This window comes from Phocoena sinus, chromosome 20 (assembly GCF_008692025.1).
Source record: "Phocoena sinus isolate mPhoSin1 chromosome 20, mPhoSin1.pri, whole genome shotgun sequence".
Classification (NCBI taxonomy): domain Eukaryota; kingdom Metazoa; phylum Chordata; class Mammalia; order Artiodactyla; family Phocoenidae; genus Phocoena; species Phocoena sinus.
The window spans coordinates 53,698,170-53,714,982 of NC_045782.1; the positions used below are offsets into that span (position 1 = coordinate 53,698,170).

At 47.4% G+C, this 16,813-nt stretch overlaps 1 protein-coding gene across 19 annotated transcripts in view; it reads left to right on the forward strand.

Annotated features, from left to right (window-relative positions):
* The window catches only part of SLC39A11 (solute carrier family 39 member 11), a 431,349-nt gene that overhangs the window by 285,254 nt on the left and 129,282 nt on the right, over positions 1-16,813 (forward strand). For all 19 annotated transcript variants that reach the window (XM_032618000.1, XM_032618004.1, XM_032618009.1 and 16 more), the window contains one exon: positions 2,417-2,587. In XM_032618000.1, coding sequence (XP_032473891.1) covers positions 2,417-2,587 — 171 coding nt within the window. The remainder of the gene's footprint in view (positions 1-2,416; positions 2,588-16,813) is intronic.

Consider the following 16,813-nt stretch of genomic DNA (forward strand, 5'->3'; position numbering starts at 1 on the left):
TTTCCCCCAACCTGGGGAGCCATAAAATTTATCTTTCAAACCAGGACACTTTGGGGAGTGAAAGGGGCCACTAATAATCCCCCTGGGGTAGCAGAGCCAACACTGGGCTGTAGGGTTGCCCTGTCCTGTGGTGGATGTCCCAGAGACAGGCTCTGGTGACCTTCTGTGGCATCTGGGTCAGGCTCTGCAGGTTCAGATGATGCAGGGACGCTTGTCTCCATCTGTGTCCCCAGGTGTTTCCCTTCCTCTTGCAGGAAGCCTGTCTGAAAGATCCTTCCTTTGCTGTGAACCGCAGCCTGGGTTCCCTGCCTCAGTCTCGGTCCTGTGTTTCAGATCCAGGCAGTTTGCCTCCATTAGGGATTAGCAAATAACCCAGGAGACCATGGGTGTCTGGCATAATCTGGCCCTAAGAAATGACACTTTTCAAATATATACCCAAAGGGGAACTTTATTTTATTTTTATTTTTTATTTTTTTTTTCTTTTGCGGTACGCGGGCCTCTCACTGTTGTGGCCTCTCCCGTTGCGGAGCACAGGCTCCGGACACGCAGGCTCAGCGGCCATGGCTCACGGGCCCAGCCGCTCCGCGGCATGTGGGATCCTCCCGGACCGGGGCACGAACCCGCATCCCCTGCCTTGGCAGGCGGACTCTCAACCACTGCGCCACCAGGGAAGCCCTTTATTTTATTTTTAATTGAAGTATAGTTGATTTACAATTTTGTGTTAGTTTCAGATGTACAGCAAAGTGATTCAGTTATACATACTAGTATATCCTTTTATCCAGATTCTTTTCCATTACAGTTTACTACAAGACATTGAATATAGTTCCCTGTGCTATACAGTAAATCCTTGTTTATCTATTTTGTATCTGGTAGTGTGCCTCTGTTAATCCCATACTTCCAGTTTATCCCTCACCCCCTTCCCCCCAAAGGGGGACTTTTACAAGGAAGGTAATCTCATGAAACCCAAGGGCTGGGTACCTTAGTCGGCCCATGAGGGTCAGAATGTCCTATGGCACCCAGGCTGCCATTTGTCTGTATTTCTGTCTGTCTGTCTGTCTGTCTCTGGCTGCATGGTTTCCCATCTCTGCTTGTCTCTGTACATCTGTTACCTTCTGTCTCTCTGTCTGTCTGCCCCCTACTCCCATTCGTGCACGTACGTCGTGGCTGCCCTTATATCACATGACCTTTCGGATGCAGAGCCCACACTGGGGGTCACGTGGTCCTTCCCCATTCCCGTCCCCCATCCCTGGGGAGAGAATCTACTTGGTTGAGCCTGGCATCCGAGTTGGTTCCCCCTGAGTCAGTGTGACCTGTAGAGCAGGGTCACCTCCTGCAGGAGGGAGGGGACGTGTGACAGCAGCCACAGTCCACACATAAGCACTTTGTATGGTCTGAGCACTTTGGTGCAGCCTCTCATTTAATTCTCACAAAACCCTTGTGGCATAGGTTCTGTTCTTACCCCATTTTATAAATCAAGAAACTAAGGCATAGAGGGGCAGCACCACACGGCTGATGAGAGGCTGAGTCAGGAAGAGAGCCAGGCAGCCTAGTTCCAGAATCTGTGCTCAGTCCTGCTTCTCTTAAACAGGCAGTGTTAGGATGCCCCATTTTCATCTCTTTGCCCTTTTTTTTTTTTTTCGTTGATAAGTCCTGTACTCAGAGATAACCGTAGCTTACTATTTGACATTTATATTTTCAATCTGTTTTCGGTACATACACATAAATTTAAACAAAATTGTGCTATCACGTTCTATATTATAATTTTATTTTTATTTATCATTTTATTTTTTATTTATAAATTTTATTTTTATTTATTCTATATTATAATTTTTCCGTTTAGCAACATATTATTCAAATTTTTCCTAACATCTTTCTTGGAGTATACTTGCTCTACAGTGGTGTGCTAGTTTCTGCTGTATAACAAAGTGACTCAGGGCTTTCCTGGTGGCGCAGTGGTTGAGAGTCCGCCTGCCGATGCAGGGGACGCGGGTTCGTGCCCCGGTCCGGGAAGATCCCACATGCCGCAGAGCGGCTGGGCCCGTGAGCCGTGGCCGCTGAGCCTGCGCGTCCGGAGCCTGTGCTTCGCAACGGGAGAGGCCACAGCAGCGAGAGGCCCGCGTACCGCAAAAAAAACCAACCAAAAAACCCCAAAGTGACTCAGCTCTACATAAGCATATATCTTTTTACCCTGTACATTGGGCACTGAATGTCTGTTCAAGGACTGATTGATGAATGAACGAGTAAGTGAATGACTGCAGGCGGGGAGGACTAGGCAGAAGCACACACGGGCCCTCAGGGAGTTAGGAAATAGACCATTTTCCAGCCCTGAAAGCTTCCTCCAGCTGCTGCTTGTCCAAGTGCTGACGTGCCCGTTTTCAAACTACTCTCTCTTTCCATCCCTCTCTTTTTTGCTCAGACAAGAGTGAGAATGGCGAGGCATATCAGCGGAAGAAGGCAGTGACCACCGACCTTCCAGAGGGCCCAGCTGCCCCCGTGCTGTCTCAAGGGAACCCGGTGCTGCCCGGCGGCAGCAGCTGGAGGAGGATCGTGCTACTCATCTTGGCCATCACCATACACAACATCCCAGGTGAGGTCTTGCCCCGAGCGGTCCAGCCACGGGTCTGAGGGTGAAGTGACTCTGTCAGCTCAGTTGCCTGGCTGGAAAAGGGGCTTGGGCAATCGTGAGGCTGGTCCTTTCTCGAGGGGGCATGGGGGAGGGAGTGCAAAACTTTCTTGAGTTTATTTTTTGGGTTACCGGCTCTGGATCGATCACTGCGTGTTAAAACTTCTGGTCCCAGTTACCGCAGACGATTTCACTCCAGTTTCCACCTATGAGTTCCTTTCTTCACATATTTGATACCAAGTCGTTTGGGCATAAATTCATAGCTGTTGCCCGATCGCTGTGGCTTGCACCTCTCGTAAACACAGAGTGTCTCTGGTTCTTCTTAATCCTTTTTAAAAGTATTGAATTCAGTACAGTTGTACACTGATGTTTGCCTTACCTGCTTTCTTCACGGGGACATCTTTCTGAGATGTCATGACCATTACCGAGTCCAAGCTCGTACTCCTCACCACGTGACAGGTCAATAAATCGAGAGATGAGTTGTTGGGGTGAGGGATAGCGACTTTATTCGGAAAGCCAGCAGACCGAGAGGATGGTGGACTCGTGTCCCAAAGAACCATCTTGCCTGGGTTAGAATTCAGGCTTCTTTTATACTAAAAGGGGAGGGAGTAAAGTCAGACATTTCCTGGTTCCGGTCAGACTCCGGAGGGGGTGTGTTAATTTCTTCCTCCCTGCAGCCATTCACAGGTGGGCCTGGTCAGGATGTCTCCTCTGAGCTAAACAAAGGTATTTTCTTGCCCATTACCTGGGAGCCAGGGTTCCCAGAGATGGGCCATTATGTATAATTTGAGCTTATAGGCCACATCCCTTTAGTGGTGAATTTGTAACAGAATACAAAGGTTCTTCCCTATTACATTACCAATCCTTTCCTTTTAACATTTTGGAGTAATTTGTTTTGTGTCTTTGGATTTATTTTAGTCGATTGGTGTTCTGTTTCAAAAATAATATGTTTTATATGGAGTAACTAGAAAAGACAGATAAGCGTAAAAAAAGAGTAAAGATATTATTAAAAAAACAAATTGAGAGACCCTGAGGATCTCCTTGGGTTACATTGCGGAATTCCAGCTCTACTACTTAACTAACTAGTTTATCTTGACAAATGACGTGAGCTCCCTGAACCTTGGTGTTCTCATCTGTGAAGTGGGCATAATGCTACCACTGAGATATCTGGGATATTATTTACAAAGTGAGCTATACCAATTTTGATAATTAAAGAAGATTTTATAGATATACAGTACCTGGGCCACTTGAGCACTTGAAAAGTGGTAGCTGTTATTAGCGTTAATAATACTCCCGACTCCTTCAGTCTTGTGTTCTTAAACATTCTGATCCATCTTTCATAGTTTTGGAACTCAAGTCTGAGTGACAACCTTGCTCAGGGAGCAGCCCCAGGTGATATATTATCTGAGTCCTTGCAGAGTTCATAATGTCAGCCTGTTACCCCAGTACAGGAGCAGAGACTGGACTAGGCATAGCTTTTGCTAGAGGTACCTATCTCTCCTTGTAGCTCTTATAGATGTTGCTCTGGTATCTTCTGGCTTCAGTACTGTGGAAGCGAAGGCCACGGCCAAACCGAGTTTCTTCCCCTGTGTGTGCCTTTTGCTTGTGCGGTGAAGACTTCTTCTGGTCATCTTTAAGGAGTGAAAATATCAGTATGTTGTCTGTTGCAGTGTACATAGGAAATCTCTCAGAACATCTTGTCTAATCACTCAGCTGAGATCTTCCTCTAGATGAGAAGCCTTTTCCTCTCTTATTTCTATCCTGATCTTAGGAATTTCTATCATAGGATCGTATAGGCCAATTTGCTCCCAGTTTTTGTCAGCATCTGTTTCCCTTGCATTTTTCTCTTGGCTTTTTTCCCTTTGGGTTCTGAGTCAACTATTTTGGTTGTTTTCCGAGAGTATGCTATTCAGTATGTCTTGAGATGATGTCTTACGTGGGACCCCAGCACACAAATCTGACCAAAGTGGATTTGCCTGGGTGGAAGGATCTGGTCATACTCACCCCCAGTATGTTAAAGAGCTTATCGAGAGACCAGGGTCTCTGCAGAGGGCACAGTTCCAAAACCTCCACGGTCACTTTCAACCTGTTAAATGCTAATCATTCAAGAAGAGAAGTTACTTAGGCCGTCTTTTCAGTCATAATAGTTAGCGGCTGTCTTTCTGCCATTTAAGACTCCTTCTTTAACCAGCTGAAAAAGAATAAAGATCTAAATACAAATAGATGTGTTTCTGAAGGCCCCCCCGGGGCTCAGTCCCAGAGTCTCAAGCTTCTAACTTCAGTCTAAAGGGAAGTTCACTCGCCCACCGTTGCCTTCTGACAGCTTCGTGCCTTTTGATGAGAACCGTTTCAAGAGCTTGTCTGTCGCCAACTTATCTTTGAAAAGGTCTCTTCTTTAGCGCTAGCCTTCGTGGTTTATTAAAAATTTAACTAGAGCTTTGATGTTCCCCGAGACTCTGGGTTTAAAGGTAGATTTTCACAGCAACTAAATGGATAATTGATTTTTTTTGAAGTTTTTTTGTCTTGGCTGGTTCAGTTATGTATGTCCTGGGGATGACATTTTGTTTAAAAAAAACTTTTTTTTAAAATGTAGGAGTTAAAAGGAAATCTTATTAGCCCGTGTGCTGTCTCCCAGAGGTTTCTGGAGCGCGAGGACCCACATGCAGACATGAGCGCACACCCAAGGCACTTGGCTTCATATTTTAGACACGTGTGCAAGGATAAATGAGTCCTGAAACTTCTGTGGTTCACAGTGCCCCCAGGAATCTGCTAAGAGCTATGGACCCTCTCGTAAGAGAAGGTTGCACGCAAACCAGTTACCAGGCAGTTTGGGGTATTCACAGATCTCACGAAGTCCACCCACGGCTCCAGAGCAGGAAGGAACCCCTGCTTTAGAGAAACAAACTGTCCAGCCGTGCAAGGACTTGAAATGTTTCAGGAGGAAAGGGTGATGCCCGATGGAGGCCAGCAGACGTGAGCCCTGCTCACCGGCGAGTGGTGGGTTCAAAGGCTCCCAAGGATAGGGGGGGCTTCCCCCTTCACCAAACGTTCCTTCTATGGCTCGGCCCGGGGAGCTGAGTCCTTTGGAAAATGATCTCCCAAGGAAACGGCATGTTTTCTGTGAAAGCAACCCCACTCTGTAGCCTTGGGAGCACACTGTCTCTTAACGGGCTTCTCCTGCCATGTCATACAGACTCCTGGGCTCGGAGCCTTCCAGGGATTTCCGGGCTTTCGGAAAACAGGCTCCCTCTCTGTGTCAGAGTGGAATTAAAAATCAACCAGCCATGGAGTTCCCACTAATCTCTTTTCATGAGTAGCTTACGGTCTTTGTACGTGAGAACGTTAGATTTAGAGCTTAAAGGGATTCTAGAACTTATCTCATTTAAGCACTGCTCCATCAGAGAATTTGGTGGGGTTGGCAGGGAGGGCGGGAGGGGGGGAGGAGGCGTGTGTGTTAATTATCCCTGTGGTTCCTTCCAGCTCTGGCACTGGATGATTCGGTGAGAAAGAAGACAAGTAGTACATTGTTAATTTCACTTATTTCACAGTGTCATCACTCGTTTCTGGGTGACACCTCCCTGTATCCTGTGTCTGCCTCTGTCTTGATAGTTATCACTCTGAATGCAGTTATTTGAATATATCTGTTTCCCCCCATACATGGAGCTTCTTGCAAGAAGACCTGTGCCGTCTCGTTTTTGGAACCCATGTTACACTTCATATTGAAGCACATTATACATTCCGGCTCCGGGGATGGCTGGTGCATTCGGGGACCTGGCCTCCTTTCTAGGAGGGGAGTCAGGTGTCTCAGTTTCCTATCCACCTTGGCCGCCAGGTGGGCTAAGGGACGCATTTAACTTCTGTGGGTCTCTGGGATACATTGGACTTTCCTTGCTGTTTGACGTGATTCATAAAGTTCCATAGAAAAAGAGGCTGGGTAAATCGCACACTTTATATTTACCTCTCATCAGAGCCAGGGGTCAAGTTTGCTTTGCTGGTGTGACTGTGATGCAGAGAGAGCTGGAGGTCACTGCCTGTGTCTCTAGAACATCAGGACAGTTGATTTTAATTGTTTGGCTTGTCCTCCTGACGGCTCCTGATAGGACCCCATTTCATGGCTTTAAATGAGACGCTTGACGTTTTCATCAGAAGTGATTTTGTTTGAGGGAACAAAACCCCACAGATTTATACACTAACATGTTAACAGTGGTTGGTTATTCTTGGGCTTATGGAGTTAGAGGATTACGGCTGATTTTTATTTCCTTCGTGTTTTGTGAGATTTATAACTCTACTTTTCTATAATGAATATTTATGATTCATGTGATCAGATAAAAATGCTTTTTGTTTTTATTTTATTTTTTGTATTGAATTATAGTTGATTTACAGTGCCTTTTAAATTAATTAATTGATTTTATTTTTGGCTGCATTCGGTCTTTGTTGCCGCACGTGGGCTTTCTCTAGTTGCGGCGAGCGGGGGCTACTCTTCATTGGGGAACACGGGCTTCTCATTGCGGTGGCTTCTCTTGTTGTGGAGCATGGGCTCTAGGCGTGTGGGCTTCAGTCGTTGTGGCACATGGGCTCAGTAGTTGTGGCTCGCAGGCTTAGTCGCTCTGCGGCATGTGGGACCTTCCCGGACCAGGGATCGAACCTGTGTCCTCTGCACTGGCAGGCAGATTCTTAGCCAGTGCGCCACCAGGGAAGTTCCTATGGCGTTGTGTTGATTCCTGCTGTACAGCAAAGTGATTTAGTTATATATATATATATATATATATATATATATATATATATATATATATCTCAGCCTCCGTGGTCACACTGCATCCTTTTCTGTATCTTATCTCCCCCTGCCTCCTTCTTATAAAGACCCTGTGACTGCAGTGTGGGCCCCACCCAGGTAATCTGGGGTCGTTACCCCATCCACAGATAATCCAGGGTAATCACATCTGCAGAGTCTCCTTTGCCAGGAGAAGGTGACACTCCCAGGTTCCAGGGATTGTTGGTGGCCTGAGCCCGGGCACTTGCTTCATTCTGCCGTGGTCTCCATATGCTGTGGCTTTGACAAGGCTGTGCTGAGCGTGTGTGGAAAGGAGCCAACGGCTCAACAGAAGAACTTACTGAGTCTTCATTTTCCTGGGGCAAAGAGTGAATAGAAAGTTCTAGTAGCCATGGAACTTTCCCGGAAAAGCCCTGATGCAGCAGCCTCCGCTTCACGTTGCTCTGCTCCCAGAAACTGGAGGGACATTTTGTGCAGCCAGACACCCAGGCTCAGTCAGTGAGTATGCTGAGCCCCACTCCACACCACAAATCACTGGCAGGAAAACAATGCCCTGATGACACCGGAGGCCACCGTTTCCTGGGGCCTTTCGGAGCTCCAGACATCAAGTGCTCCACGTATATGATTTAGGTATTTGCACCCCTGGTTTACATTTTAGCAGCTGAGACCCAGAGTGGTCAAAGACCGAGCTCACGGTCACACAGCAGGTCCCGGTAGACCGTGATTCATGCTCGTCTCTGTATGCCGCCTCCAGTCTGCCTGTTGCCATAGGGAGCTCACAGAGCTTTTCAGCCATGATTCCAGAAAAGTTGAGCAAGTGCGTCTCACTGTTTGGAGCTTGCCACGCCAGATGTTAGCATCCGTGATGGTCACTCCTGATGCCGCAGGCCCATCTCAGCAAGGAGGTGTGGGTGGAGGAAGCCTGGAGCGGAAGCCGCATCCCCGCCAGGGCACCTGCCGCTGTGGGCTCCCTGCACATATGTGTGCGGGGTGAACACCGTGCAGCCCCCTTCACACCCACCACCACCACCGTCAAGCGAGGGCGGTCGGGACTCCCAGGCAGACAGTCACCGCTTCAACCCCGTCAAGGAAGGAGACGTGGAGGGAGGGGCCGAGCACAGGATTTAGAGTCTGAAAGGCCAGGGCTTGGACCCTGCAGCCACCAGCTCTGCCAGCTGGGTGTTCCTAGGTAAGATTATGGGAGTCTCAGTTTCCCCAGCTCTAAAACGGAGATAACGTCTATCTTGCTGTTCAATATTCAGTGAGGTGACAGCATGGCAACAAGCAAGGCCGCTCCCCGTGTTGCCTGCCATGTAGCGCAGATCACGATGCCCGGGACACAGTAGGGCCCGAACAACGTTAATCTCCCTCCACCTCCTCCGGGTCCCCACGCCCCTCCTCCCACCTACTTTTGGCTTCCCTTTGCTCCCCAAAGATCGTTCAGTTCTGGTCTCGGTGGTCTCGAGTGGGACCATCTCAGATCACTTTGCTTTTTGCCTCCAGGAGGTTACATGTGAAGATGCGTTTACTCCAGGAGTTTGGAAACATTGTAATGTTCTCCTGTAATTATCTGATTCTCAGTGCGGAGCCTGACATTATAATTAGCGCAGGCTCCTGTGTGGGGTGACATACTGCTTGGCATATTGTGCTCCTGGGCGTGTGCCGTAGCAGACACTCGTAGCACGCTCCCAAATCAGGCTGTTGGGTTTGAGTGTGAGAATTGGCGGCACAGACACCCAGAGAGTGAAATCGCAGCTCTCGGATCCCCGCGTGATCCCTGGAAAGCGACTAGGCGACTTTTAGATTCGCCATCAACTCCGGCCCCAAGGCCAGCAGACACACAGATGCCTGTGCCCTACTCTCTGGCCTTCAGATCAAGGAGGCTACATTCTAAGGCTGCACAAGGATGAGGGTTTGAAATTGAGACCCATTTCCACATCTCCTAGGTTATGTCCTCCTTCTACCTGTTATGTAAACTGAAGAAAAAAGTTAAAGCAAGAGAATTTGAACCTATTTTTGTATCCGGACTCAATCCAGTCACCTCCAGTTGTCTTTCTACTATGGTCAGGCAGATCTTGGCTGGAACATGGTTTGCGTGAAGCCCTTTTGGAGGTGCACTGCCCAAAATGCCAGCTACTAGCCATGTGGATTAGCACAGGGTTTAGAATCAGAAAGGCCCGGGCTTGAATCCTGGAGCCACCAAACGTTCTGCTCTTTATTGATCAGAATTAAAGAAAATGCAGAATCTAGACCCTCAGTTGTACTTTGCCACATGTCAAGTGCTGGAGAGCCGTATGCAGCTATGGGTGCCATATTGGACAGCAGACAGAGAACAATTCCACGGTCACAGAAAGTTCTACTGGATGGCACTGCTGTTGGATGGACCGCATGGAAATGTAACTTCACCAATTATTCAGAGCCTACCCAAGCTTGCCTTGGGACGAGTTTTATTTAGGGAAGACATTTTGTTTCCTGAGATGGTTTTTCTCAGTCATGGGGTGTGTCAAAAATACGTTATGAATAAAATACTTAGAGATCAAAACTTGCAAGTTATATATTTACTGTTTTAATAAATTAAGGGTGGTACAGGGTCATCATCATCATCATTCTTGTTCCCTTTGGTTCTGATCTGGTTTTGTGGGGATGGCACAAGGTGAGGGCGGCTTGTGCAGGGGAGTCATGCTGCAGGCTTGTGTCATGTCCAGTGTCCGGGGGCAATGGAGGGCTGCTCCCAGGTCAGCTAGTCACGCTCTCCTCTGGGCGCGATGTGTTGTCTGCAAAGAGACACACACCCATCCCCCGAGCAGGGCGACATCATTGGTCTGTGTCAGCTTAGCCCCTCACAGAACAGCCGCTCCTGACTCACCCTGGAGTTTGAAGAAAGGACGTTAACTGTCGCATGAAAATCATCGTGGCATTTATTGTCACATTTTTGCTGGGGACATTGCCCAGTTCATCACCCGGTTCTCTTAAATATTTATTTCAGAATGCACCACCTGGAAAAGCTTTGTCTCCCTTGTTGAAACGATACTTATAATTTAGTGTGTATACCTTTTTTTTCACCCTCTGTGGCCAAGAAGCCCAGAGGCCCATTTGCGGCTGAGATAAGAATGAAATGGATTCTTCTGGTCTGATTCTCTGAATTCTTCTCTCACTTTACAACCTATTGTTGTTCTGCACTTTTAACCCATTTCAGGAGGAGGTAGGTTATTAATTGGCACAAGTGATTTTATTCCATTGTCACTAGTCTTCTGTGTTCTCTTTCCTGGTCACAGATTATATATCTAACCCAGATACGTGGCCTGAAAAATGCTTTTCTCTGGTTGTGATGGGCACCAGATGAGAGGTGAGGAAGTCATGTTTATAGTGTTCAAATAATCAATCATCAGCAATACTTTCTGGATACTTTCTACATATGGAGCACCGGGATCCCCCTTGTCCAACAGAAGTATATGCAAGCTACGTATCTCATTTTCAACTTTAGAGGAGCCATGTTAAAAAAGATATTTAAAAAAATCAGGTGAGGGGCTTCCCTGGTGGCACAGTGGTTGAGAGTCCGCCTGCCGATGGAGGGGACACGGGTTCGTGCCCCGGTCCAGGAAGTTCCCACGTGCCGTGGAGCGGCTGGGCCCGTGAGCCACGGCCGCTGAGCCTGCGTGTCCGGAGCCTGTGCTCCGCAACGGGAGAGGCCGCAGCAGTGAGAGGCCCGCGTACCGCAAAAAAAAAAAAGAAAAAAAAAAATCAGGTGAAATTGGTTTTTAAAATATATTTTATTTACCCTAAATTAGCCAAAGTATGATCATTTCAACATAGAATCATTATTTTAAAAATCGAGATTATTTTACATTGTTCTTTTTCATACTAAAGTCTTTGAAATCCAGTGTGTATTTTACACTTCTGGCACATCATTTTCTGGGTGATTCAAGTAAAATGTTGCCCTACTGCAAAAAGATTTAATACTTCTTCCGTTTTCAAATTTAAACAAATTAATTAAAATTAAATTATTTATTTTCTCCATCATACTAGCCAAATTCCAAGTGTCTTGTAGACACACAGGGCTAGTAGCTGCCACTTTGTTTTTTTTTTTTTTAATATTTACTTATTTATTTTGGCTGCACTGGTCTTAGTTGTGGCAGGCGGGATCTATAGGACTTCTTAGTTGTGGCATGTGAACTCTTAGTTGCGACATGCGTGTGGGATCTAGTTCCCTGGCCAGGGATCAAACCCGTGGAGTCATACCCACTGGCCCACCAGGGAAGTCCCACGGTAGCTGCCACTTTGGATGGCACAGATGTAGGTGCTCCCAGAGGTACAAAAAAGAATGCAAGGCGGTCCTTACTTTGAAAGAGTTTGCAATCCAACAGGAGAAAGTTTATACACACATATTATAATACACTGCAGGGTGAATCGATTCTCACAGGAGGCCAGCAGAATCAAGACGAGCTCTCAGTGCAAAGGTGTGATCTTTCTTTTGGTTCAGCGAACATCGAAGACTTTGAAGATGGTGCATAAAAAGTCATATTTACTGTTTAAAGAGTTGTGATTGAGCCCAGACGTTGTAGGACCAATTGCCAGTGTTTGCATCCACAGTAGAGGGGATGAGAAGAGGCCCTGCACACCGGCGGGCAGGAAGGCTCGAAGCCACTGGCTGGCTGGACATCAGGCTGGTCTCTTTCTTCCAGTAGTTAACGAGGTAACTAGGAGGTAATACACAGGCACAGCGCTGACCCGCCTCCGTGACTGCGGGGCAGATCACCTTACTGTCAGCAGTCACCTTTTCTGCCAGAATTTTATCACTTCTGCTCTGTTCGGTTGGGCGGCTCCATCCCAGCCCAAGGCTGCGTGAGAAATACCTTCAGACCCTTCCCTGCTCCTGGAAAAACCACCCAGGACAGCACCCCGGTGCTGTCTGCCGCCATCCTCAGTAATTGAAGGTATGATTGTGTTGCTAACTAACTATTCCAGAGTCCCCGCTGGCTTTGCGAGGATCTTTGACAAGAGCTTGACTTGTCCTTGCTTCCACTGTAAAGAGAATGGTGCGTTTCTAAAATTTTGGTTTATAAAAATACCCAGCCCCTTCGCGCTAGCCCGAGAACCCTCCAGGGAACCGTGTCATCTTCTGACGAGTCTGTCTCTCCCCTGTTGAGTGACCTCATTTGTTCAGAAGCTGTAGCAGGTAACAAGTTTAATCAATCGATGACATCCGAGGTGCAGCTTAATCACTTGATAACATTTGCGGTGCGTACTTTATAATGGCCTCAGCTCATTCATATTCATATATGCTAATGTCAGTGCCCATTAATTATGTATTTAATAAGTCCCTGTTTATTCCATTTTGTCTGTACTCCCTTGATAGCTGTTATGATGTGGCGTGGAAAATAATTAAAATGTTACTGTGTTCTGCAAATAACAGTTAACCAAGGATGAATCCTGAAATCAACCTTCCATTTTCTTTTCCTTTCTCTGATTAAGTACAGCGAGTGAAATGACACCTAAATGTACTTCGTGGTCCATCCCTGCTCTCGTTTGTTTGTCTCCCTTTTCAGGGAGGTAATTGCCATTCGAACTCCCCACTCAGCACAGATGGGACTTCACTTAACAACGTCCGTTGCTTTGGGCTGACATCTTCTTGGTGACGTGGAGACCCCTTCAGAGGTGGTGCACCCAGCCTGGGGATTTGGGCGCAGAGAGGAGAAGATGCATGGCTCCTGACAGCATAAAGGTTGCCAGTTCAGTCTGTGTGAAGCCCCTTGGGGGCTTTCCATGAAGCCGAGCTCCCTCCAACACCTAGATTTTCGAGCCGTTTCAAACCACCCATCTTCAGAGGCCCAACTCTTTAGAGACTAGCCAACCCCGTGGTCTGTGTTTTTTGGGTATTACCTGCCCGAAGGGGCAGCACCACATCCTCATTCAAGGCCTCGCCCTAATCAGCGGTGACTCTGCCCGCACTTGCCCTGGTTGGTAGCTATTGTGAGTATATATTTGATCCCATTTCCTGTTGCCCCGGACCTTGTGCCAATGCTTGCCATGCCCCCGTGTCCTACAAATTACTCAGCACAGTCACTCCCCCAGCCCCTAATCTTCTCCTCCCACTACTTGGTATTTTTCCTAACCCTGGAAGTGTCCCTAATCAGTTGATCTTTGCAGCCCCTGCTCGAGGTTTCAGCTCCACCCTCGGCAAAGCAGCTATTGGAAATGGAACTCAGATGAGGGCTTGATGGTGAAATCGGGCTTTTCTACTTAATAATTCCACTCAAAGGAGAATGAACGAAGACAGGAATCTCAGATCTGTCATGTTAATGGGCTCCCGAAAAGCATTAATCAGAAAATAACTCACAGCCCCTGGGGACAAGAAAACTTGGAGATTGCATTTGCATTGTAGCAGTTTAGACGAGCCAAACCACGGATAAGTAAGAGTTAGGAATCAGAGTCTCTAGTTTTCATCTCATTTTGAAAATAGCTGTGTGATCGTTACGTTTGACAACTTTCCAAGGTGAAGGAAGGAAGGTGAATAATTCTCACCCCACCCCCTAGTTCACGGGTGATAGAAGAACGAACTATGGTCGTGGAAATGAGCCTGCCTGAGACGTAAAGGTACCAGGTAAACAGCAGTGATCCTGATTGTTGGACATGGCAGTGGAAAGCGCCGTTTACCGGCACCTTTGCCTTCCAAATCTCATTCCCTTTCAACTTCTGAGCTTTGTACTCATCAGCTCTCTTCTCTTGCTGTCATTAAAGTTCAGAGCTTTCATTTCCAGAGATTTTGTTCACTTGCTCCTCTCTGTATATTCTCAGAAACCCTTCCTGGCGCAGAGATGCTAGGGAAGAGGTGGGTTTGTGGTGCCAGGGGAGAAGTAAAAATCTCTGAATCCTGTTTTCAGGTGCGAACAAAGTCTTCTTAAATGTCAACCCAGCCACCCTTCTCTTTTAATCAAACACTTTTCTCCAGCCGAGCCGTTTGTTTATGAGAAGTCACGGTGGCATCTTAGCTTTCCTTTTTGTGCCCTGTGCTCCGGGGTCAGCCTCTCCTTCACACACGGGCCACGTAGGGCTTTTCTGTCGGCCGTGGGGCGTGTGAGGGGGGAAGCCAGCTGATGAACTGAGTCACTGACCCCTGCAGAGGACAGAGGCATAAACCAGGGGAGGAGGGTGGAGACGTGGAATTCCAAGCGCCAAGGGCTGGGGGGGGCGGGCGGAATGCTGGGGTGTGCATGGGGTCTGGGGAGGACATTTGGGCCCATTCACCTTTCCATGCTCCTGGGCCCCTGCCCTGTAAGGGACCAGTTGCTCTGCTCTGATTTGCTTGGTCCTCAAAGGCTCCGGATAAGTGCTGGGTTTTACCTCCCGGTAATTCTGAAGAGTACCCTGTTGCTTAGAGACGGGAGACAGTGCCTGGAGTAGAGATAAGGTTGTCAAGGAAACCGAGCCACAAATTCCCTTGTTTTCCTTTGGGTTGCTGGACAGAAGAGGAAGGGAGTTTTGCTGTGACAACTGGAAGAAGAGAAGTAGCTTCTTCTGCTGTGTGCGTCTTTAACAAATTGATGTGTTATCCAAGGCACAGCTGAGTTAGTACCTGAGTTGACAAATGGAGTTGAGTTTTGCGTCCTTTTTTGTTATCAGTGAGCACTTTCTGATACAGACAGAATTAAGCAACGATTTTAATCCTGATTTCTTATCAGACATGTGGACCCCAGGACCGCCCCCCCACCCCGCCCGCTGTTACACAACTTGGCTCTTGACTTTGGAGTTTTCATCTATTGTCCCAACTTTTCTCTTTCCGTGGGGGTGAGATGTTCTTTTTGGAGATTTCACAGCAGCAGCATATGCCCTTTTCCATTCTCCATCTTTGAATTATTTGCATGTTTCAGATGGTGGTAATCAATAAACCTAGATATCTTCCTCTGAACTCTGGCGCTCGTAATAAAGAAAAAAAAAAATCCTCACGGCCATCCTCAAGGGATTCTTTGTCGAAGCCACAAAAGTTCACACCTGCTCTACGCTATTGTGTCAGCAGGCTGAAGAATTGAAGGGGACCACATCCAGGAGTGGTACTTAAACGCTCCCTTCCCCCCTGGCGCGTTTAAGGCACAGATAAAGCTTCTTCATGTCTCAGAGGTAACAATTTTAGTTGAGAGGCCCCCAGGGCCATGTGTTCCTCTCCTTCTGTATTAGTCTCCTAGGGCTACTTAACAAAGTACCGGAAACTGAGGGCCTTAAAGAACAGAACTTTATTGCCTCACAGCTCTGGAGGCTGGAAATCCAACATCAAGGAGTCAGCAGGGTGGTTCCTCTGAGGCTGCGAGGGAAGGGTCTCTTCCAGGTTCTCTCCTTGCCTTGTAGATGGCCGTCGTCTCCCTGTGTCTTGTCACGTTTGTCTTCCCGCTATAAGTGTCTTGTTTTATAAGGACACCAGTCATGTTGGATTAGGGACCCACCCTATTCCAGTGTGCCCTCATCTTAGCTAATGTATCTACAACAACCCTATTTCCAAATAAGGTCACGTTCTGAGGTCCTGGGGGTTAGGACTTCAGCATATGGGTTTTGGGGGGCACAGTTGCATCCATAACACCCTCCGTTCAGAAAGACAAGACAAAGGATGTTTACTCTGCCTCTTAAAAAACCTGTAATACGAATATAAGCCAAATATAATTAATCAACTCAGATGAGTATGTTGATGGCATGCCAGTTAATCTGAAGCTGACACAAAGCTGGGACGGACAGGTCATTTGTGGAATGATTAAGTCATTAAATCAAAAGATCTCAACACGCTGGAATTCCAATGGGCCCTAACGAGGTGGAAATGAGCAGAAACAGGGACCCAAGTAGAGTCCTGAAATGAGATCCCCCAAACACGTGATAAAAACATACTCAGGAGCAAGAAAAAGAATTTGGGTTTTAATTCAATAAGAGACATAATCGTTCATTCAGTCATTTACTGGTATCAATATTCATTGCTCACCTCCTCTCCGCGAGGCACTGAGGGAGCCCCGGGAAGCTAAGTCAACCCCAAGAAGTGGTTCCCCTTGGGGCTTCTCCGAGTACCCAAGGGTAGAAGGCAGCTCCACACCCATGGGCCTGCAGATGAGAGCCTCCAGCCTGCTGGGCTAGAAACTCGACGAGGAAGCAGTGGCTCAAATGACTGGACCTTTTAGGCTGGAGAAAGCAGATGTGGGTGATAGAATCTACTTTCCACCTTAGAGGGACCACCATGGCGAAAAGACTCTGGGTTCATCCTATGTTCCCTTCCAAACCGGAAATAGAACCAAGGAGTGAAAAGTACAGGGGACTAGATGTTAGCACAGCTTAAGGAATAGCTTTTTCAGTTAGAACTGTCTAAAAATGAAATACCCTGGCTTATCTTGGGAGGTCATGGCGTTGTCACAGCCAGCATCCACTGAGTGCCTGCTGTGTGCCAACTT